This window comes from Plectropomus leopardus, chromosome 16 (assembly GCF_026936395.1).
Source record: "Plectropomus leopardus strain MGB_pleo_1.0 chromosome 16, ASM2693639v1, whole genome shotgun sequence".
NCBI lineage: Eukaryota > Metazoa > Chordata > Actinopteri > Perciformes > Serranidae > Plectropomus > Plectropomus leopardus.
In genome coordinates this window covers 16,116,756-16,140,891 of record NC_142191.1, presented here as the reverse complement: position 1 = coordinate 16,140,891, position 24,136 = coordinate 16,116,756, and the positions used below count along the sequence as shown (strand labels likewise).

General features: G+C 38.9%; 3 protein-coding genes across 6 annotated transcripts in view; 1 reads left to right on the top strand and 2 right to left on the bottom strand.

Annotated features, from left to right (window-relative positions):
* Positions 1-477: 477 nt before the first annotated feature.
* Positions 478-12,459, top strand: tram2 (translocation associated membrane protein 2). Its single transcript, XM_042503517.2, has 11 exons — positions 478-694; positions 3,944-4,007; positions 4,258-4,367; positions 5,805-5,921; positions 6,117-6,175; positions 7,344-7,428; positions 7,649-7,719; positions 8,230-8,334; positions 8,630-8,773; positions 9,871-10,028; positions 11,638-12,459. Exons 1-11 carry the CDS (start codon positions 575-577, stop codon positions 11,712-11,714), a joined length of 1,110 nt encoding a protein of 369 aa, XP_042359451.1. The 5' UTR covers positions 478-574; the 3' UTR covers positions 11,715-12,459.
* On the bottom strand, positions 4,257-18,940 carry efhc1 (EF-hand domain (C-terminal) containing 1). 3 transcript variants are annotated; one of them, XR_015779051.1, is made up of 12 exons: positions 18,195-18,306; positions 17,829-18,050; positions 17,438-17,725; positions 17,168-17,317; positions 15,598-15,790; positions 15,124-15,350; positions 14,849-14,989; positions 14,486-14,699; positions 13,755-13,907; positions 13,557-13,634; positions 5,172-5,226; positions 4,257-4,386 (listed from the first exon to the last, which is right to left on the bottom strand). XR_015779051.1 is itself a non-coding variant. In XM_042503514.2 (10 exons), exons 1-10 carry the CDS (start codon positions 18,808-18,810, stop codon positions 13,606-13,608), a joined length of 1,683 nt encoding a protein of 560 aa, XP_042359448.2. In that variant the 5' UTR covers positions 18,811-18,940; the 3' UTR covers positions 13,202-13,605. The 3 variants fall into 3 exon arrangements, 2 of the variants coding, with proteins under 2 accessions (XP_042359448.2, XP_087945172.1); XM_042503514.2 differs by lacking the exons at positions 4,257-4,386; positions 5,172-5,226; positions 18,195-18,306 and adding an exon at positions 18,745-18,940 and having other exon boundaries at positions 13,202-13,634; XM_088089046.1 differs by lacking the exons at positions 4,257-4,386; positions 5,172-5,226 and having other exon boundaries at positions 13,202-13,634.
* A 2,487-nt stretch (positions 18,941-21,427) lies between these two features.
* Positions 21,428-24,136, bottom strand: part of eva1aa (eva-1 homolog A, regulator of programmed cell death a) — a 94,653-nt gene continuing 91,944 nt past the window's right edge. For both annotated transcript variants that reach the window (XM_088089417.1, XM_042503809.2), the window contains exon 8: positions 21,428-22,402. In XM_088089417.1, coding sequence (XP_087945543.1) covers positions 22,023-22,402 — 380 coding nt within the window. In that variant the 3' untranslated portion in view covers positions 21,428-22,022. The remainder of the gene's footprint in view (positions 22,403-24,136) is intronic.

Below are 24,136 nucleotides of genomic sequence, written 5' to 3'. Positions count from 1 at the left end.
TTGACTGAATTCTTCTTCCTAGACTCCTGTGATGGGTAATAAAGCAGTGGAATAATCCCAATTTAATTTAATTTACTCCCGATTTTAATTTTAATGTGCCCTAGGGCATATTAAAATTAAGACTTTTTTTTATCCTGGTCACACTAAAGACGTGCAACTTTAGCCTGCTGAAGTTGCTTCAATCTGAAATATTTGTGTTTTTATTTCTGCAAACATATTTCCTGTATCTTCTGGTTGTGTTCTAGTACAGAGAATACTGTAATATGATCATTATAACCTTGCTAAAATAACAAAGTTTCATGTGGCCCGAGACTTTTACACAGTGCTGTAAGTCTTTTTTCACATTGTTTTGGGGCATTTATAACGCGCACTGCGCTATGATCACTCAGGTTGAACTGGTCTTTTGTCAGGACAGACTGAGATTTTTGCGTAAATGGCCTCCAAGAAGGTATTTATGGCACTCGCCCTTTAAGAAGTCGCGCATGCGCACATCAGTGAGAAAGTTAACTCCTGAACTTCGTAGTCAGAAAAATTCTGATTTATAAAATAGCAGGGAAAACACCACAGAGTTGACATGGCATTTCGCCGAAGAAACAAGAGTTACCCTTTCTTCAGCCAGGAGTTCTTAATTCAAAACCACGCCGACATCGTGTTCAGTTTGGTGATTTTCATTTTGATTGGATTGATGTTTGAGGTGAGATGAACTCAGATTCTCTTTTCTTTCCTCGTCTCAACTCAGCTGTTTTAAGATGGCAAGCCTGTTGCATATTCAAAGATGTAACTTGAGGTGGAAACCTATTCGATAAAAATGATCGTTTCGCTTTGAAGATGCGTTTTTGCTTGTTTGACTGCATCTGAGCTTTTTTTATTTGTGGAATAAGTTCCGCGGATATGGTGGCTGCTTTCTGCAGTTTCTTACAAGTTTTGTGAACAATGAATGTTGCTCTGTTCGCAGTTAAAGCAGCAACGTATCGTTTTAAACTGAGTCGAAAAGTTACAGCTGACAGCAACTGGGTATAAACTCCAACTTTACACTTTAATTGCTATGTTAGCTTATTACGTCGTGTTTGAAAAATTCAAAAGTAGTTTCATTAACCGGGATACAGTTGAAAACTTATCTGCTGGCAAAGCCAAGCGTTAAGTGGCTACTCAAAAACAACACAGTTTCACTTATTTGTTTCCTAAAATTAACGTTTTACCCTTTTGGTAAAGTCTTGTTCCAGTTTCCAGCAAACACAGACCGCTGCAACATTTTGACTCCAACATTTGTCAGTTACCGCCAAACAGGCCTGTTAATATAGGAAGTTGAAGCATTTGTAGCCATCAAAATAAAAGCATCGCCGTTGCATAGATTGGGATTTAACATGGGGATTCAAGCGGACTTTCGGCAGCCAGGAGTTTTATTTTGAAAAGTGTAGACGGAAGCTGTACACTTTTCATTGCTAGCTTTATAACGGTAGTTAACTGCCACGTCTCAATCTCTGAACCGCTGCTCTGCCTCTCCGCTGCCTCAGCTGTCCTAAAAGTCTGCTTTGTGCCGCGGGGATTTTACTTTGACATGCAGCGACTGTTTTAATGAGGTGTCTCATCAGCTAATATCTTCTGCTACGTGCCCACAAACAGACTCTCCAGGCCGCCGCTAAACGGTTTAACAAAGTTTCAGTCCGGAACCCTGATTGTATCACAGCTGGCCGAGTGAAAAATAAGCAGGGGATTTCCTTCTTTTTTTCTCGTTTCGGTAAAATGAGACCAACAGAGCTACAGCTGGTTTTGAATTTGACATTTTGACAGGTCACCTGGGGCCTCGGTGCGCAAGGAGTGACTGGTGACTTGTTGCAGTGCGGTACCCAAACTGGGGCCAGGGGACCTATAATTCAGGATTCACTTCAGTATGACTCTTAAAATACTCACCAAGTCATATTTAGCAAAATGTTAACATATCCAATCATGCTCCAAACATGATGACACCTCCCCAAGGATGTGAAGATGAGTGTGAGGACTCAAAAGCTGCAGGAAAGACATCTGAGACACAAAGTGACATCTGACTGATTGATTGTCATACAATTGACTGTAAAACTGACAGGTTTATTTTACATAAAATAATCTTGGAAACCAATTGCCTTTAAAAAAAAAAGAAGATGTAAATATAACTATTAATCTTACTTCATGTTTATATTGAATCGTTAATTTTACATACAATTTAGCTGCATTTACTTTGTTAAGTTGTTGCGACTTAAAAATGACAATGAAGTATGCAACCAGCAGAACACAGATATATAGCATAGTAAACTTGGTTTACTGAAGTTGCTAAAGCATAGAAATATTTATTTAATTATTTTTTTAATTTTTAATTGCAACAACTTTACAAAATTATGTAAATATGATGAAATTTTAAGTAAACTTAATTAGATATAAGGTAAACATAAATTAAGAATGATAGTTATATTTACTTACACTTTTCAAGGCAATCAATATCCTAGATTTTTTTTTGAAGTAAAATCAGCTTGTCAGATTTTACAGGGTATGATCTTTACAGTGTTAAAACCATTACTTACTGACAAAAAAAGACAAGTTTAATTCCTTAAATAATTGAAGAAAAAATGCCCATAATTTTTAGGGTAACAGCCCCTCAAATTGCTGCTTTTCTATTTTTGTATGTTGTTCTATATTGAATATGTTTGGTTTGTACTATTGGTCTGGCAAAACAATAAAGCAACTGAACAACATCCCATCGGGCCTGGGGAAATTATGAAGGGTATTTTTCTCTATTCTCTGATATAAGACAGAATTGATACTCAACTTGTGGCCGGTGGGCCAAATCTGTCTCCTGATAAGGTGCCAAGTGGCACCCTATACAAAATACATTGATTTACACTGGAGATTATTTCTACTTTTGATGCAGATTAAGTGCCTAAAAATGCATCAAAATAAATAAAGCTTTTTTTTTTTGTTAGTTAAAGGGGAGGATTCTTCCAGAACCACTGATGTAGTGGTACCTGAAAAAGCGGGGTGCACCACTAGGTAGATGGGTGGTTACAGAGGAGGAAGCGGGTATACTCTCCTACATATTCCAGTGGCTTTCTGGCTGTGTGATTGTTATGCTACAAAGAGTCAGAAAAAGAGTTGGGTATACCCCGTAGACCTGCATGTACCCTCCACTAAACCACTAAACCCAGAATGCCCTCAAATCCTCGAGGTGCCGCTGCATACATCCGGCCTGCAAACATTAAAAGGTTGAAAACAGGCAATTCCTTTATTATATACTGATTAATATTAGCAATATTTGTTTATGAACTGGCCCCTGGCTTCCTGTCATATTGCAAATGTGGCCCCAAGGCAAAACAAGTTGAGTATAACACTAAATAATTAACCAGTGCATTGCAAAAAGTACTGACAGATTAATCAATATGCGGCTGCAGCTCTGAATCTTTTGTCTTGTGAGACACTGAAACAAATAAAACAATCTGATATCAAAAAAATACACCATTTAACCAAACTATTCACAGTTCATAGACGACCTGTGAAGAGGGCCTGCAGCTTCACTCAAATTGGTCACAAGCCAAAAAGGTTGGGAAACACTGTTCTATTTCACGTCTTTGTGGGGATGCTTGTCACAGAATAATTTGGGAAACTCTGTTACAGCTTTCAAAGTCAGTGCCAGACTTGTCGTGCCAGACAGATTTTTTTGCAGCGCTACTTAAAGAATTCAGCTCCCAGTAGGGTATTATGATGCCATGGGGGAGGATTGACTGACAGTGTTAAAAACAACATTATATATTCTGAAAAATGAGGATTCTCACTCGCTGTCTATCTCTTCACACGCTAACAGGCACACACAGACACCTGCCATAAACCCACATGCATACTTTGATGATACTTTGATGAATGGCCTCATAAAGTTCACTGAAATATGTTGCTAATGACCATCTCATCTAATTTCCAGGCGACAGCCAAGACGGCCATACTGTTCATTCAGCCTCAGTACAATGTCACCACACAGTCACCAGGTATGCAGTGTAGCTGAGGATTTCTTATTTAATATTCATTTTAATTCACAGTCTGTGACTTATCTCCGCATTTTGAACTCGTACATTTCAATTTCATTTCTGCTGCAGCTGTTCTGCATATTGCATCAATATATTACTGCCATTGAATTGTAATTGCAAGATAGGTTTATATTGCTTCAGGATGTTTCAACACACCTTTCACTGCAAACTTGTACCGCCTGTGTGTTTCACCGCTCCTATGTGTGCTTAGAGGGCGAGGTGACGTTGTACCATTACGGATGGAAGGACTCCGCCACCATCCTCTTCTATTTCTTTATTGCCATCATTCTCCATGCAGTAGTGCAGGAGTATCTTCTGGATGTAAGTAACAAGGCAGTCTCTGCAACACAACACATCAGTCAGTCACAAAAGGAGGCACACTGTAGTACTATACTGTCAACGTGACGGAAAAAAGGGCTCCACAAAAGAGGCAGCACAGCTATGAATGAATAATAAATAAGGTAATGCTTTATTTTATCACACCATAATTTCCAAGTAAGTTTACTGTAAAAATAAATGAAAAGAGAACATAAATATCCATTTTTAATTATAATGGGAAACTTTATTTTCCTTTTTGAATTGTATTTGCACTTAGTGAAATATGCAGCAATCAATTTTACAAATAAATTATTGCTTGTGTACACATTCAATATTGTCTCATTGTTCCCCATAACTAGTACCAAATTCCAAGAAACTTTTTGGAAATTGTTAGGACATAATTTGAAAACTATAGACACATCAAATTAAATCTTACCAAAATGAGTTATTAGCAATATTTTTAATATTTTAAGTTATGTCGACATGCATTAGGGATATTCCGTCAATAGTCGTGAAAAGTCAGGCTTCCTACAGATTGTAAAACGTCTTGAGTTCATTGATGTATTAAGAAGGCCTTTATCTCTTTTAAAATTACTTAAATATTTCAGAAGTCTTAAATGCTAAAACATGGGAAGTAGGATTTTATGAATTGCCTCCTGAACTAATGTCTTCAAAAAGTCTTATACTAAAATGCATATTTGGGTAAAAATGAACCCTAACACTGATTTAATGACACTGGTTTGTAAAATTGGTCTTAAATTTCAAACATATTTATATTGGCCATGAAAAGTCTTAAATCCCACTTACCTTAAGCTGTAGGAACCTTGAGATGTAATGTTTCCCCGTATTTGCAGTCATGAATCTGAAAAAAAAAATCTCTATAATATCGTACTCTCTTTACTGTTTCATCAGTAACAAGTATGTTAGTTGTGAATATATTCCAAGTTTTTAAAGATATATACAGCATTTGCATGAAGTTGCACATAAAGGGACATTTTGAACAGAACAGTTAATGTACCACATTAAAACACATAAGATCAGCATGCTGAGTTTTTCAGTCTAAATGAGACCGGCTGCCATAGCTGCAGTTGTCCTGGGGAAAGAGTTGTGGAGAAAGGAAGAGAGAGAGAGAGAAAGAGAGAGAAGCATTGAATCCATCTGAAGGTGCGAGTCCTTGTGTCATTGTTCAGAAATAGGCCAGTGAGGAGGAACTGGGTTTTATTTTAGCACCACAGTTTCCAAAGTGTCTTGAAAGGAATACTTTTTCAGAGGAGGGTTTTCAGCAGCAGCCATAAATAGTATCCGCTGTCTTTTCTTGTCCTAGTTATTTGTATAACTGAGACACTTCCTTGTGCATGACATTTTCAGCAGTCAACAGCCACTCCTTTACGCCTGGATCCAGCTGCATTCACATGATGTTTTGTATTGTTTGTGTTGCAGAAAGTGAACCGGCGTCTCCACCTCTCCAAGAGCAAGAACACAAAGTTTAATGAGTCGGGTCAGCTGTGTGTGTTTCACTTGGTGTCGAGTGTGTGGAGTTTTTACATCCTCATAACAGTGAGTGAGATTTTCATCATATTGTGTTCAGTGACAACTTCCTATTCAAGGAAATGTCACACATTTTCCTATCAAGCATCACTCATCTCTCTCTCTCTCTCTGTCACACACATACACACACACACACACACATAGACACACACACACACTAATAAACAACAGTATAACATTATTTTCTTTACTTTCTTAACACAGGAAGGGTATCTCCTGCATCCCAGCAGCCTTTGGGAGAACTATCCCCATGTACACCTCAGGTTTGACTTTTGTGTAACTTGCTGTCAGTAATATTTTTACATAAAAAATGTTTTTAAAAAAGTTTACGAGTTGGTCATTTAACAATGGGCTACACTTAATGAAAAAGACATATTTATTTTAGAAGTATCCACATGGAGTCATTTATTCACAAAACTACATGCCAGGGCTGTTATAAAAGTGTATTTTCATTTTTCCAAAAGACCCTCAAAATTTCCCAAAGCTTAAGTCAACATCTGGATGTTGTTTTTTTTTTTGGTAGAAGTAGTAAAAAGTATTTATTTTAATATCATAGAAGACAAGGAAAATCAGTAAATATACACACGAGAAGCTGAAAGCAGTGATTTTTTTGGTTCTTTGTTTTTCAAAAAATGATTTTTGAAACACATCTGTTATTTAGAAAGGTGTTTATAGATATGCAAGTCACTTCAGAACACAGTTAGGTGTCAGTTACTTTGAAAAAGTCACATAAAAAAGTGCTTATTACCTTTTTTATGACTGACAAATACTAATAATTGGTATTCAAAATACTCAATTCCTTTTCAGAGTGATCATAATAATGAAAACTCAGTTCTGAATATTATATACCATTACTGCTAATATGACCCTTTAATCCCACACACTGGATTTTTAAGGCCCTTACCAACCCAGTTGATATCCTATTTAATAGAGTATATTTCAGAGTAAGTTTTAAAAATCCAAGTACTATCAAATAATTGTCACACAGTGAATCTAGGGGCTTTGGGGCCTCCTGTCCACTGCTTTGGTCTGTGGGTAATCCAGTTTTGGTGTACCGCTTGTAGTTTGCAGCTTATCAGCATTTCCTCATGCTGCACTGTGCTCTAAAAAGTCTGCTGCATGCACCTCACACACAGAACCAACACCTTAACACAGAACCAACACCTTAACATGCACACGTATTATGCACTGATTATGCATTAAGGTTTATAGTTTCATTATTTTCCAATTTGGGCAGAAACATAGTTTTAAAAGGGGATTAAAAATAACTTGATTAACGGTTAAACACAGGGACATTTCTGATGGATTAAAGTCATGGTAAACACATCAAACCAGGAATCTAACATTGGCAGTTATGTGCATTTTTCTGACTCGCTCTCATTTTTGCACTTTCTCCTACTTTATCTCCTGCCTGTCTATTTTTTGCTGCAGGTTTCAGGTGAAGTTTTTCTACCTCACTCAGCTGGCCTACTGGCTCCACGCCTTGCCGGAGCTCTACTTCCAGAAAGTACGCAAGGTCAGTAAGGAGGCCCTGGGAACTGGAGGAGCTCTGGAGTGTGACTAGATAAGCCGTGTGTATGTGTGTGTGTGTGTGTGAGTGTGTGTGTCTGTGTGCGCGTGCATTTGTGTATGCTCTGCATTCATGTGTATCAGACAGACTTACTATGAACAAAAAAACTCTAGGATTAAAAAAAAAAAACGTCTCTGTTTGCAAATAAAAGCTGTTTGTTTTTCAGGAGGAGATTCCTCGGCAGCTTCAGTACATCTGCCTGTATCTGCTGCACATCGCTGCAGCCTATTTGTTAAAGTAAGCATCCAGAAAAAGGACAATTTTTTGGGAAAGACTACATATTCAAAGGCTTGTCAAGTACCAAAAAAAATTCAAGCAGAACACCAGCACTCACAGAAAATTTTTTTTTTTTCAGAATTATTATATAATTTGCCATTTCTACCGAAGATGGCTTTTCAGCTTACATGTGTCTGTTTCTGATCATGTTTGCCCATATTAAAAAAATGAAATTTTCTGCAAGTGCCAGTGTTTTGCTTTTTGGGGGGATCTTGCCACAACTGTGCACCTCTATACATCGTTTAACAAACATCTGTTTTTCATCAGATTTGACAAGTAACGATGCATGGATACTGAGAAATGCATTAACAGGAAAAAAGTAAACGTCAGATTTCACTGCTCAGCTTAGCAACTCTGCTTTACTGCCACTGATAATATAGTTTAACACTGGATGGTTTTATTGTAAACTTATAAGGTTGTTTTCCTTTGTCACTTAATCTTTCGCCTGCCTCTGTCTTTCTTCTCGTGTAGTTTGAGTCGTGTGGGTTTGGTACTGCTCTTCCTCCAGTATGTGTCAGAGCTGGGCTTTCACATTGCCAGACTATTTTACTTCACTGATGAGAACCATCAGAAAATGTAAGTTACCTCAATGAGATTTGAGTTGTTTTGCCTTTTGCTGTTTTTGACCATTTTACTTCACTATTTTCATGCACTTTGGAAGCACTTTGTAATTTTGTCTAGATAAGTGCTATACAAAAAAGTTATTATTATTATCTAAGTAATCAAGCTGAAAACTTAAATCCCTATTTCCCCTATGTTCTCCCCTCCTCCCTGAGCTACTGTATCTACTGCTCTCCCCTTTATAATACCTTGTAGTTTACAGATTATTACCTTTTTATTGCTGACATCATCACTATGTGCTGTGCTTCAGGTTTGACCTGTGGGCGATCAGCTTCGTGTTTACACGGATGGTTACTTTGACCCTGATGTTCCTCGCTGTTGGCTTTGGTTTGGCCCGCGCTGAGAACCAGGGGCTGGACTGGGAGATGGGCAACTTTAACACTGTACTGATAAGGTAATGATTCAAGTTCAACATCTGTGGATTCATTTTGTGGCACTGTGCTTACTTCCTTACAACTACTGTGACAATTTTTTACTGCTTTTATTGTTTTATGACATAAATTCACAGTGCAGTGGATGCAGCCAGGAATTTTGACACTGATTGACAGAGGCTGACTTATTAATGTCTAAGTAGAAACACGTCTCTACATATATGGAGTGAATCAGAATCCTCTATAGCTGTAGCTATGATTATATAAAGTAAAGACATCTAACTAACCAAATAGAGGCGGCAATAGACCAACAACTCGTCCTATGAGGTAAAATTGGAGTTTCTGTCACCGGAGTGTGGTGGCAGTGGATGGAGGCAGTAGCGGAAAAAATAAGTTTAATTGTACACTAGATGTAAATTATTCTACTGCCTTACCTTGTTTTCAGACAGCCCTTTCCATGGGAGAACTGAAGCCATATATGTCCCTCTTCAAAGCCACCAGACTCCAATGACAGAAACAGTTAATTTTACCTCAGAGCAAACAAGAGTTGCTAGTTTATTGCTGTTTAGTTTGTTTGTGTTATTGTGTGATTTTTAGAACCAAACTAATTAGGCTACCACAGCAGTACAGGGGTCTATATATATATATATATATATATATATATATATATATATATATATATATCAGTATCAGTGACGTTGAGCAGAAACCTACATTTGGCCACATGGGAGAACGTTTTTAAAACACCTTTCAAATTTGTATTCAAATTTTCTAATTTGAATACATAAGGAGCACTAATGTAAAAGTAGAGAATGATTTAAAAAATGGACTCACCCTATGGTATACAGTAATTTTACCAGCAAATATATTTTGACTTTTGTTCCTTATTTTGACTTATTTACTTTTAATTTTAGTGGTATTATTTTTACTGAAGTGTGATAGCAGCACTCTAAAGCAACAGATAAAGCAGATTACCTGAGCGCAGAAACACACACACACACATACGCACTCACACACACACTAGGGCCAGGAAGTAATTGTATAAATTTGGCAAGCAATGTCAGGTCCATTTTCCAAAACACACAATTGCACTAATCTTCTTGCCTCGGGGCCCCTTCAGGATGACTGTTCTACTGCTGGTATGTTTGACCCAATCTTGGCTACTCTGGAAGTTTATCCGCTTCCAGCTGAGGCGCTGGAGGGAGTTCAGACACGAACAGGCTGTTCGCAAGAAGGCTGCTGCAAAACAACCCCTACGGCCACTGAAGAGAGACTCACGTGAGTATAAACAACTGTGAAAACATGATTCACTATACACTGCTGTTACCTGTTGCAGTTACAGAGGAATAGGGGAAAAACTGTTTCATAATAGTACAACTTTTAGGAATTTGACTTGGTTCTTTCTTTAAAGCGATAGTTTGGATATTTTGAAGTGGGTTTGTATGAGGTACTTACCTCATTGCATACAGTAGCTGTTTGTTGGTACACCCCCAGATTGGAGAAGCAGACTGGACACTAACGAGGAGGAAAAGCAATTTACTACTCAGGAGGGGGCAGCAACAAAATGTACTGAAGCAACCCAAAAAAACTCAATATCAGTTTCAGTGTACACTATATTTAGATTATTTTCACTGCTTACCTTGTCATCAGACAGCCATTTCTAAAGGGAAACTGAAGCTGTTTTATCGCTCTCCAGGGCCAGACTTCACTGAGAAAAACAGTGACTTAACATCGCTGAACACAGAGCTGCTGATCTACCACTGCCTCCCTCAGTTTGTCTGTGTTACTGTGTGACTTTGGTGTTGTAAAGTATAGTGGCCGTTTCTACATACCACCGTTCCTTGGCCACTTAAGTCTGCGAGGTGCATGGGTTCTGACTCCTACTTCGAGTGAATCCAAGTACTCACATGAGGAAGGAAAAACGTTTAACTTTGTTTATTTGTAAAAGCAAAAAATACAAAAGGCACAGCAGGCTAAATCTGTCCAAATCACATCCAGAATGGTCCACTACCGACTTAATGATCTAAAGGCACTTTCCACACTGTAAAGCATGATAATCCACTGTGATAAGGCACACTCAAAAACTTATTCCGTATGGCCTCCACAGACTTCTAGCTCTTTCCAGGCGTGACGTTATCCTATACACCTTTGACATGCGCACTACACCATAACTGTGATACACAGTATAGCCTGCAATATAACAAAATATTATATGTAATATAAATATAAGCACATCACCACTAAAAACACACAGAAACTGTTATGTAAACTTGAATAAATGGTAACCTATATTATATGTAATATACCAAAACCAACGTTTATACCAAGACTTAATGTGCAATTAAGTGGCTCTTACATAAAGGTTTAGTTTGGATTCACCAAAGTCACACAATAAGACAAACTAACTGATCAATGCAGCCATAGACCAGCAGCTCTCATGTTCAGTGATGTTAAATCAAAGTTTTTCTCAATGGAGTCTGGTGGCTTTGCCGAGAGCGCAGATGGGGAGATGAAGTTAACAGTTTCCTTGTTTGAAGGTTCAGTCTGACGGAAGAATAAAGTGGTGAAGCAACTCTAAATATACTGTACATTTAAACTGTCATTGTTTGTTTTAAGTGGGACTTTATTCAGGTGGCTGAAATAGGTTTTGTTGCTGCCGCCGCCCACAGTAGTACATTGCTTCGCCTCCGTGTCAGCATTCCTGCCACTTCTCCAAACTGAGGGTGTGCAGACTGACATCTACTGTGTGTAATATACTGCCTATGGATAAGTACCCCATACAAGCCAACTTCAAAATCCAAACTATCCATTTAAAATGTCTTTTTATCCCAATCATTCCCTGCTTTCACACTGAGTGTCTCTGTCTCTGTTCTGTCTCTCCTGTTAGTTGGTCACCACGAAAATGGAGTTCTTAAAGCTGAGAATGGAGCCTCTCCTCGGACCAAAAAACTCAAATCCCCCTAAGATAACACACTCACTGGCCTGAACAGTGGCCTTAGCCCTGGCTAAGGTTTCTCATCAGCACAACAGCAGAGCTGGCGGCCACTGGCCACCACGCCTCTCTTTGAGTATGTCCTGAGATGTTACAGGGTCTCAGTCACTACAGACTTAGGCTTGAATGCTGGAAAATGAAATCCAAGGAAATCCCTCGAGCCCAACAGACATTTACTCCTCATCATATCAGTATTTTTTTTATACATCCACGCAGCCTGCTATCCCACCCTAAGGAGCACCATTGTACGCAGAATGACTAAAATGTAAAGTGAACACAGTATGCAGCACACGTTACTGTGTGTGTCAGTTTCGAATGTGCTGATGCATATCCTCATACATAAGTACTGTACTGGTTGTAGTGTTGTCGCAGCTGTTTTCAGCTCTTGCCATTGAGCCAGCTTTGCTTGTTTTCTTGTCTGGTCCATTGGAGCAGAAAAATGTTACTGATGTTATGGTATGATATGAGCTTACTGTATGCTGGCCTAAACATGATCTCTTTACCTTGTCAGGGAGGGGGTTTTGGCCAACCAAATAGAGTGGTCCCCTGGGCTCCTCCCAATGATTTATATCTGTTTAAAATCCTACATTTGTCACTGGTCACTTAACAGATAAGCATCAAGTATGTATGTTGGATATTACCGCATGCCATTCCATTTTTATTTTCTTTTAATTGTTTTGTTAATTTCTTTATTAAATAATGCAATTTTCTGAAAAATTGTGGCTGATGTCATGTTCTTGCATTTTTTTGTGTTTTCATTTTGTACACTTTATGCATTTGACAATTAAGGGAACATTTTCTAATGTTGATCTTGGTTTGGAAATGAAAAATGCTTGCATTGCCAGTTGGTAAATAGTGACAAATTCATTAAAATTACAGATTTTTTCTACATTTTCAGTATTCTTTCATAGTACAGTGAACTAAGGCAGTCATTGTAATATATCAGTCCCTCCAGGATGTCAGGATGTTGCAATTGCAACAGTTAACTCAATTCAGCCAATTCCTGCGATCCTGCCGGACCTTGCAACTTCGTCAGATCACCTAAACTTTACCACAATTTGACTAGCATCACAACCTTTTTTTGCAATTTCCATTTGTTCCTGCAATTCCATGGCCAAAAAACAGGATTCCCACAGTCATGGAAAACCTTTAAAAGTCATGGAATGTCACAATCTTATTTTCCAGGCCTGAAAAAGTAATTGAATTGGTAAAAAGCATTGAAAGTTTTGGAAAATTCGTGGACATTTTTGTTGTGTCAAAATGAAATTGTTACAGTGATTGTCTATGGATAACCTTCCACATAATCTACCATAATGGCAAATTTATTTTCTGTAACTGTCGACGTTACGTTTTGATTACATCACGTACGTTTCTTTTGCTGTTTAAGTATTCCAGCTACCTGAAATTATGTTTAAATAGAGTTTGAATCTGATATTTGAAAAAATGCTTGGCAAGTGGGTCAATAAGATTTTTTTGTTTTTATTAAGGGTCCTTGAAAAGTCATGGAAAAGTTTTCAGATTTTGTCCATGAAAATGTGTGGGAACATGAAAAATGAAAGCCTAAAAATCATTAAAATTATTTGGAAATCCACCATGAAATCAGAAATTTCAGGCTGCATCAATCACAAAAGGATAAAATGTACCTGCTTGATTGCCTGACTAATATAAGTTTGTATTTTTGATCAGATTTCAGGGAAAGCCTTGACAACCACTTGGTATATGTTTAAAATAAGAGTGGTGTTTTGAGGTCAACCTCACCAACATCAAACAGCTGTATTTTTAAGTTACCAGAAGCTGTCAGATTCACACATCACCTTTTCTGGAGTTGATCAAGTGGTTATTTATTATATCCCTCCCCTGACATCATGAAGATGGCTCTGTGACATCACCACCTGAAACAGAATGAAAAAAACACATCAGGTGTTGCACAAATCTAAATTTAGAACAAAAGTGACACCTACTGGAAGAAAATTATAACTGACTGAAAATTCTAGAGGTGTGTTTTGTTTTACCATGTTGGTCAGCCGGCTGAGTATTTGCAGTCCCCGCACCCAGCTTCTGCTGTAAAGACTGCAGTGTCTGACATGGGATCTGGCTTGCATTGGACTCCAGGTATGCCAGCACGTATCGGTCAGCGCCGGTTAACACAAAGCGGTGGCTGAAAACTGCAGAAAAAGATGAGAGGAGACTGATGCCTTAAACTGAGATTTTTGGTTATCTATTGATCCCCTTTTGGAAAATTGAATTTAACTCAAAGGTGAAGTCTGTTGTTCTGCAGAAAGATTGTTGATGTTTGAACTAAACAGCCCAAACAAATACACCTCTCCTGTCAGTGGTCCTGCAGAAGCTCTGGTAATATATCTGGTGTTATTTACGTTTCATTACTATCATGGTGTAGTTTGTACCTCATGGGTGAGGACACGGAGGCGACATTGTTTCCTATTTACTAGGGCTGTATGAACACCAGATTTTTTTAAGCACACACAGAACGGAGAATTAGCAGGAGGAGATATTTAATGAATTTGACAAAAAGTGTATTGAATTAGAAATGCAGACTTTAAATGATTATAATTCTGGATAAAGCTTAATGTATCTCAAAAGACATATTCAGGTAACAACATAAATTATTCCTGCAAAGTCCTTGGAGAAAATATGCCCTAGTTTCTAAGTAAAAATATTCCTTTTGAAAAACAAGACATGACAATAAGAAAATTAATGTAGGCTGTTAAAGTGTGAATGTTACCCTCCACAGTGGCTCCAATAGCAAAGTCTGCAGGTGAGTAGAACTCGGGATTGTCCACTGTCGAGCCAGGTTTGGGGATGCGCGTCTTTTCCAGGAACTTGCCACCGATGATGCCAGAATTGCGAGTGGGCTTTTCAAAAATACTGATCATGTCATTGGACAGGAAGTAGGACAGTATGAAACGTCTGTCCTCATCTGCAGGATTCTGGGAGTCCTGGAATGTCAGTAACAGGAAATACATTTTCAGTTTTGTTGTCGATGGCTTTTGGTGTTTTGGTAAATGCAGTTGTTTTACTTATGACTACACAGAAATCAGTCACTAGTCATTTATAGGGTTTAGTCAACGCAAACATGTTGACTCACCAGCCTGGCACTGTAGCGCAACACTTTGTGGTCGTTTTCCAGCATCTTTAGCACATTCTTCTTGGGAGGCTCAGGAACTAAAGACAAGCAATTCTGGAGAGAGTCTTCAAGGGAACCAAAACCATTATATGGAGGAAACTCCTGTAAACACAGACAGGAGAGGGTTATGAATAAGAAAATAAATATTATGTATAACAACATTAAGCCACATACCCTCAGGCATTACAAATGATAGAGTTTTGAGATGGAAAACAAAATACATTTCAGGTTCTCACCCTTTTCCTCTCCTGAAGCGGGTCAGTCTGTTTTGGTATTTCCGAGGGTTTCATCTCCACATCAGGGTGGTTCTTTTGGTAATACTCTTTGGTGAAGCCATCGCAGTCGTACAGCAGGAAGCGACGGCCCAGCAGCGTCATAGTTTGACCCACCTGGAAATCTTTGGGGGAGTAGTACTCATCTACTTCCTCTGTTGAAACCTCCAGCACACAGCTTGGAAATGTCTCTGGAAAGAAATACAAAAACTATTGTTAGCTGTGTTCATTTGTTTTTTAAAAAATAACTTTTTTTTTTCCTGTGGTGCATAAAACTGCTGCAGAAGTTACAGAGTTTAGATGTAAAATAGACACCTTCTAAAAGGCATTCACTTTAACTGTACATGGCTGGATGCAGAGAGACACCTGACCAGAGCACAGATCTAATGCCATTATATACACAGCCTAAAGTCACATCGACACAGCATTGCATCTCACCACACTCTGGTTTGATTTTCTTGGGCAGCTTCTGTCTGCGCATCACGACAGAGAAGAGATACCGGCCGCTGTTGGGTTCGTGGACCTCTCGGATCTCCACCGTGTCATCTACCAGGAAATATTGGATGGTAACAGGCCTGGTGTCCCCGAAGAGAGCGTCAGAATCGTCCCACAGGGCGAAGAAACGCAGCACCTAGCCAAGAAGAGGTTGAGAGTCTGAAACTAGAATTTGTCTGCTAAATGCAAAATTGCAGGGCACAGACATCTGCTTGTTGATGCAAATATTTATTGGAACCAGAAGATCACAAATTTTAAACATCTCAGAAGTCTATCATTAGATTGACTTTGTATTTTTATACGTTTATAGGGGTTCAATTAACTTGTGAAACTGGTCCTAACCCTACCCGTCAATTTAGGTTCAGTTTTAAATTTAAGAAACATGAACTTCAGAAAAAATGAAATAAGGCCAATTTAGTTAAAGTGTCAGTTACATCCAAAATCCAAAATACACATTTTTCCTCTTACCTGTATCGTTATTTATCTGTCTAGATTTTTTTGTGTGAGTTGTTGAGTGTTGGAGATACTGGTCTTAGAAATGTAGTGATACCATTGGTGGTGTAGTTCAGTAGAAAGAAAAAGTGTTTGTTTGGTGCTTTGAGCACCATAAGCTGAATGCCATATAGTTTTATTATACTGGAGAGAAGGCAGACATATCTACAGCTGATATCTCCAACACTGCAACTCACACCAAAACCATTCAGGATGATAAATAGCACTGCAGGTAAGAGGAAAATATGTATATTTGATTTTTGAGTAAACTGTCCCTTTAAGTTCAAGAAACATGAATTTCACCACAAATGACATTAGAAAATTTAAGTTAATCTTGGTAAGCTGGTAGTAGTGGCGTCTCTTAATCCATATTCACACTAAAAGTTATTTCACTCTTCTTGGTGCTGTCTACTAAGAAGGGAGAGCAATATTTGCTGAAACAGATACTGTATAACATCATAGACACTTCACAAAGAAATTATTTTTGTTTTGTAATTAGCTTGAATAAGAGAGAGGTTCGTGTACTTGTGCTCCTTTGGAACCTGAGCAAATTGGTTTTCTTTTTAAGGCATAAGAAGGCAATAAGCATTTTTAACAGGTCATGGCCCAAATATTAGCAAGAAATTAGTAAAAAATAAATAAATAAAAGAAATACAAGAGAATTCCCTGAAAATATGAAGAAAGGAAATGGGGAAAAAAAACAACCATAAAACAAATAAGATAAATTTTAAATAAATAATTCTAATAAATAAAGTTTTGTGGCCTTTTCTGTGCCCTTTAAAAAAACTTATTTTCAAGTTATTTTCTTGTCACCTTTAACTAATTTCTTAAAATTTGTGGGACAGTTCTTGCCAAGTTGCTAATTGCCTTTTCCTCCATGTTTTCAAAAGAGATCACACCAATTTGCTCATCTGAATGCAGCACAAAAAAAACAAAACTGATGAAGGGTTAATAGCTGCCCTGATTCGGTTTTGTAATAATCACATGGTGTGTTTGGATTGGAGGTAATATATTATTTTACCTTACGGTCCATGGTGAGAAACTGATGCATGCGGTCAAATTTAGAGGCTGTTGTGTAGGAAAGCGGAGGCTTTTCACGACGTTTGCTGTAAGGATCCTCAGGCATCGCCTCAGGGTCGTTCAGAACAATACCCTCACTCTCCATGAATTCCTATATATGACGAATGAGAAACACAGATAATACTCATCAGACATCTATGTTTTTGTGTCAGAAACACAGCTGCAGATGCATAACACACTATGAGAGCTTTCATACAAGTGAGTGCTGTACCTTTGTAAAATCATCGCACTGTGTGATGTGGTACTTGACCCCGTACACCTCCAGATCCATGCCAATATTAAGGTCTTTCCAATGATAATGCTCTCCAAAGTCATTCTTGGGCAGATGCTGGCGCTTGATGCGTTTCCCCTGCGGTATCCCAGAATTCTCCACTGTGGGCTCAATAATGCACATACTGTCATCTTCAAGGTAGTAGTAAATGACCACAGGGCGCACGCGGCACTCCTCCTCAGGGGAAAACAGGATGTTTTCCTGAAAGTATGCATAGAAGCGCAGCACCTACAAGACAGGAAGGTGGGGGAGAAGAGAACAAAAAAAAGCAATTAATTTGAGTAACAATTCATCATTACTGGTCTTCCGGGCCTTCCAGGCTTTATTGTACCTTCTTGTCCAGGGCCACATGAGCTGGGATGAAGTCTTGGGCTATGCTCTGGTTATGGGGGCCACAAGTAATATCTGGTCTTCCAAAGGTCAACTCATCGATCTCCTGCTGGATCATCTGCGCTGATAAAAGCGGATCCTGTCCAATGCCCACAGTGGGGCGGCGGGGCAGAGCGAAGCCATTCTTATAGTCAAGTGTTTGGGGACGATGGAAGGCTGGCTTCTGTAGAGAAACACCATTGAGATGGGACTACATCAGCTCTGGTTAATCACAACAGAAATACAAATTAAAGCACATTAAATATTTGAAACATTATTGCAAGTGTACACTCACAAAACAATTATTTGAGTCTACTACCCAACAGACCTTTTTCACGCAAACATTTTGACCCGTCAAAGTAGGAAAAGCACAGCTGTGTTTAATGACATTAATGATGGCTGCATTCCACTTAGTCGAGGCCCTGATATTGTGCATGCTGGATCACTGGGAAAGCTCACAGGGACACTAATTGGAACTGTTGTCATTGTTATCAATTTTACCTGCGCTTTTCATACAAGTCAACAAGAAAGTCAAAATGACTAATGTTAGTTGAGAGGGGGACAGAATAATAAGACACCTGTACATGCAATACAGTCCAACCCTAGAATAAACACTTCATTTTAACGCACAAATAGCACATTAGCTAATAGCATCCTTCATTAACTAAAAACTAGCATTATGTTATTAAACATTAGGACTGTAGGAATTCAGGAATATGACATTTACATTACAGAAAGAAAAGCATTATTTTTTTTGTGAAAAACCTACAGCTAATGTCAGTCAAACCTTAAAGCATGGCGTTATGTACGTTAACTTCTGAACATTTTAAATCGGCCTAATTAGCTAACTTAACGTTAAGTTTAACGGCTATACTTACCGTTACATCCCGAAAAGTGTATCCCGGTAAAAATGGTAGTCCGTGGCTGTTCCAGTTCCACGACATTGCTTGTGTGTAGGTATTTTTTTTCTTCACAAGATGTCAAACACTACAAGTTTATAAATTTAAGCTAACTAGGTTAGCTTCGTGAAGTTGTGTTACCGTGTAAAGCTACACGACAGATCCGCAGTGGTGAGTTTGTGGTATCCATGGAAACAGCACGACAGCAACACTTTCAAGAAAAAAATAAATAAATAAAATAATTCTGAAAAACGCAACTAAATAAATTCATAGTAAAAACACACAAAAAGGGTCCAGAATTATAATAAATTGATTTTGAAAACGTTTTTGTTTTTTTTTAAAATAATAATGATAATAAATTTTTAAAAAAAATAGCATATCCTCTCTATATTTTTTGATTTAGTAATTTTCTGTGGTCAGTAGTTTACATGCTATAATCAATTCACACATTTCTATCATAAAAGTGTTTGCTGTAGCTAACAAAGAAGACTCCCATAAATGAGTGACTTTAATTCATACACACTTTTACACAATCAGAAGAGCTCCTATTTTAACACTAGAGGGCGCTAAACACCAATAAATCTCTGATGGCATTACAGGTCAGCAGGTTATCCATAATAAGCGCACATCTTGTGAGTTCATGATGTATTTTAAAGTGTTTACTCTCTATATTTATAGGTTGGCATTATTATTATATAAGCAGAAGTTCCTTTTTATGAGTGCCACTGTACAGACTAAGCTTTGTGCACACCTGAAATGACATTTATACTAGATTTACCACCTAGCAGTGGTATGCCTCTGAATCCAGTTGAAAATATGGATGCTTCACACACATCTTACCTCCTCTGAAGCATATAAGATCTAAACAATCAGCTCAGTTTTAAGGTGGACACCAAAGATTAGTGTCACCAATTTAGTATCTCATCACGTCTGCCCTTCTGTTCACAAGTTATGACGTAATGGCCAGAAAAGTGTTTTTGCTTAACATTATGATGTCAAAGTGAAACTGACTTTTGACCTTTTTGGATATTAGAAGCCATCACTTCATCTCCGTCTCCTATTAGATATCCATGTGAAATTCTGTCATAATTAGCAAATTTGAACATGTTTTGTGAAGTCACAGTGACCGTAACCTTTGACAACCAAATTATAATCAAGTTCATCCTCGAGTCCAAGTAGATGTTTGTGCCAAATGTGAGGATACTCCCTGAACGTGTTCTTGACATAAAACGTTCAAGACAATGAGACTGACGCAAGTTCACAGTGACCTTTGGCCACCAAAATGTAATACGTTCATCAATGAGTCAAAGTGAAAGTTTATGCCTCTTTTAAATATTCCCTTGAGTTGCTCTTGAGATATCGAGTTCACCAGAATGAGACAGACAAGGTTACAGTGCCCTGGACCACTCACCTATAAATACCAAATTCTCATCAGCTCATAGTAGAGTACAGGTAGACATTTGTGCAAAATTTGAATTACTTCCCGTGAGGCATTCTTGAGATATCGCATTCACCAAATAGGCTGGACGGACGGACAACTCTTAAACATCATCCCTATCGCCAGCATGGAGGCATAAAAATGCAAAAAATAAAAAATAAGAAAAAATCAGAAGAAAATGTGCAAGCTTCAACAAAACAGTTGGCAAGTTTTTTTCAACACAGTTTATTCCAAGCACAGGAGTCATATTTTGGTCTCACTTTACCAGCTATTGGCACGTTTTAATCCCATTCAAATTTAAACACAATATAACTGTCTTTATAAAAACTATATAGAGTGGCAGTCTTTATGTGGATGACCCGAATATGTCCTGTGTACTCTCAATTAAACTCTCAGTCAGGAAAATAGCAAGCTTTTTTCATTAAAACTATTATTATTATTATCATTTCTACTCTTGAATCCAGGGCAGCGCAAACAGAACTGGATTGACAATAGCTTATTTTATTCAACTGGCAACGTGATTTTAGAGACGCAGGTTCACTGTGAACCTTTTTTCAGCGCTGGTTCCTTCTCCAGACGATGAACAGCGATTGCCACAAACATCTGGTGTAGCACTGGTGTTTTTGAAATAAACACTTGATAAAAGACCTGAAATTTGCTCAGTTTTTAGCAAATTCACTGATAAAGAATTGGCATATATTGACAAGTGCAACGTGGCTGACAGATTTAACACATGCTCCACTTCAGTAAAGCAACATTAATGATAAAAGGGAATGCATTTATGACAAGATAAATTTGGCATATCCAATCAATACATCATTTGACCAGTTATTGGGTTATACAACAGCTGCACATGACAACAGTGACTTAATAGCTAGAAAAGGCACTGCACTGTGAATTAAACATACTGTATCAAAAAAATAAGGTTCAATCACTAAACCTCTTTGAGGCTCTTTAAAGGATATTTCTAAATCTTTTCTTTAAATGCTGACATTAGCTGTCTACATGGGCCAACCCCCCCCCCCTTTTTTAGGAAGCAAATACATCAACCAAACACAGAAACACTAGGATTGCATCCCTGAGGTGCCAGACAACCTTCGCCAAGTATAAAAATATCTCATAATAAACCATACTTGAGAACAAAAATACACAACATCAATAAACTATTAAATATTATAAAATAGATTTCATAAGGGTTTGAGATGAATTCCCCCCCAAAATATCTTTTGGTTTTATAAAGTTCAAAAGGCAGCATGGTTATTCACTGTGGAAAGATTGTCTCACGTTGTGTCCCATATTACACTTCTTCCTGCTCTATGTTGCCCCTCTGTCAAGTTCACGCATGAATACTGGAGGGTGCTGAGCATAAAGCTCCAAGTCTCGCTGATTTTTTTTTTTTTTTTTTTTGCAGCTGCCTCATGTCTGTGTAAAACAGAGCCATCTGAGGCCTTGGTCCTTCAGTCACCATGTCGTCTCTACAGGCCTGTGTGTGTCTAAGGCAGCTAACCCATAAATCCCCACTTCAAAAAGGCGTGCTGAGGTCACGGGCGAGGCGGTGTAGCCTTTCACCCCTCGCTTCCGGTAGAAAGAGGTGAGCTTACCATGCAGAGAGGGAGCATATTCTCTTTCTGAATGGGGTATAGCTTATGATACCCAGAGGAGTACGCAAACCAGTCTGCAAGTCCAAGTCTGCACACCTTCCACTGGTCTAATCAGTTTGCATGCTTGCTTCATAGTCTATGTCTCTTACCCCTTTCAACTCAAGTGCGTTCTAAATTTTGTTCAAGTAAGCATTCTCTAAAAAGCCCCGAAGCAATCCTCAGTAATACCGATTGAGGCTCCGCGTCCCGGGGATGTCAGGCTGCCCGTTCATCCAGATCTCCCTAATGATTCGCTCCCTCTCTTCCAGCCTCTGCGCCCTCTCCAGCTCCTCCGCTGACGTGAACACGTTCATGTTAAGCGTGCGTTCGAATCGCCGGTGCCGCCGCGCCGACAGATCCGAGGTGGTGTCCCAGTCTGAGTCCGAGTCGCTGGAATCGGAGGACGAGTCTGCGGGACGTGCTCGTTTCTTGGCCGGAGGCCGCTGGCGGGGCTGGCAGTCGGTGCGGCAGGAGATCTGGACCACCAGGGCGAAGAGTGTGAGGAAGAGGCCCAAACAGACGCCGCAGACGAAGAAGAGCGCTGCCCTCTCTGGGTGGTCTGTAATTGGGGAGAAAGAGAGAACAAGAAGTGCTACGTTGAGTCGATTTGTCACAGAACACGTCAAACGTTTCATTGAATCTTTGTGACTGATGATTTTATTTTCCTCTGACCTGTTCTGCCTGCTCTGTTACAAAATACTTCACTTGATGGCTCACTCACTGTAATGAACATTGGCTGCAGACCTGCAGCTCATATTACTCACTTCTCAGGCTTGGTGCCTTGTTTTGGCACCAATGTCTCACAGAATTCTGCTACCCTGCTTTGTACTGCACCTCTCCTTCCTTTGTCTTCAAAAATGTATTTTCACATGCTGTTAATGTTGATTAATGTCTCCCACCGCCTCGAGCTTTGGGCGGACTTTTTTATGCTCTCTGGCATGTTCTGTATACTAAAAGTACAAAAACAATCCCCAGTATGAATCATTTCTTTCTATTGTGAATAAGAGAATAGCTGGGGGCCCCCTGGCACTGTGTCGGGGGCGAGATTTGGCCCATGGGCAGTAAGTTGAGTATCGCTGTAACTACTCCATCCTGCACATTTTCTCTCTGCAGCATTACTCAGATCTTTCTCATGAATGAATCTACGCAGCTTCCGCTTTAAAGTCATGCTGTTTTCAGGCTTGATTACTGTAACTGCTGTTAGCTGGCTTCCATGCAAGTATCCAGATTGTGGTAGTCTTGCGTGCCTTTTACGTACATTGGCACTTTTGGCCGTGCTGATTTCCTTTGCCAGTTTTAAAATGCCGAGCCAAACCTCAACGACCACCCTTCCTTCATACACAAATGTATACGTTGCGGGACTCCCCTCACCTCTGTCTGTGCAGAACAGAGAGAAAGGCTTTATGTGTTCAGCTCTCAGAATATTTGTAGCTTCTAACTGAATCTCTGTGGTTTGGGGTTTTGTTTCTCGCCTTTGTTACTGGTTGAAATTTAGATAACTACTTTATTTTACCGTGCCATGTTTTCTTTCAGCCGTGCAGGAGTCTGTTAAGTTACTGCTGATGAAAAGCCCACATCTAAAGTTCTCCTGTGTTGCAGTCCTTGCTGAAGTAGCCTCCATGCCTTCACACCATTACCCAGCTACACACTTAAAAAAGTCCAAATCTGTCTTTGTCAGTCTCATGTCTGTAGTAGCTGACACGCCCCCATGGTGTACCACGAATGTAAGCAACAGAAAGAACAGGAGGAGCAGTTCAGTAAAGCTGTGAGTTCGTACAGTTCAATAACTGCTACTAAACTGCCAAACTGGAGAAGCACAGGAAGAATGAGAAGATATCACATCGTGGCAAACTTAATAAGGATGCCACGGATCGTTATTTGGCTAAATCGTCGACAATCATCGACCCAGATCTGTACGACCTCACAGCACGACTGGAGCTCCAATGCCTCACTGCTGCCTCCAACTTCATTGCTGGATATAACCGACTACCTTGTTTATGGTATCGCTTATACATTTGAACAGTTCAAAGACTATAAACCTCCCGAAGCCTGCTGATATTTCACTATTTGGCTGTGTTTTCTGAGGTTTTCAGATCGTTACGCCTCCAGATAAGTGTGAAGTTTCAAATGAAAAGGAGAATAAATCTCAAATATAAGCAAAACAATAAAATTTCATTTTCACTTAAAGGTCACACATGGAGGTAATACAATATTTCTGATTGAAGATAAATTCCTCAGTAAAATGCATTCAATAAATGTAGATTATAAAACTTTATGGCAGCTTGTAAATGTG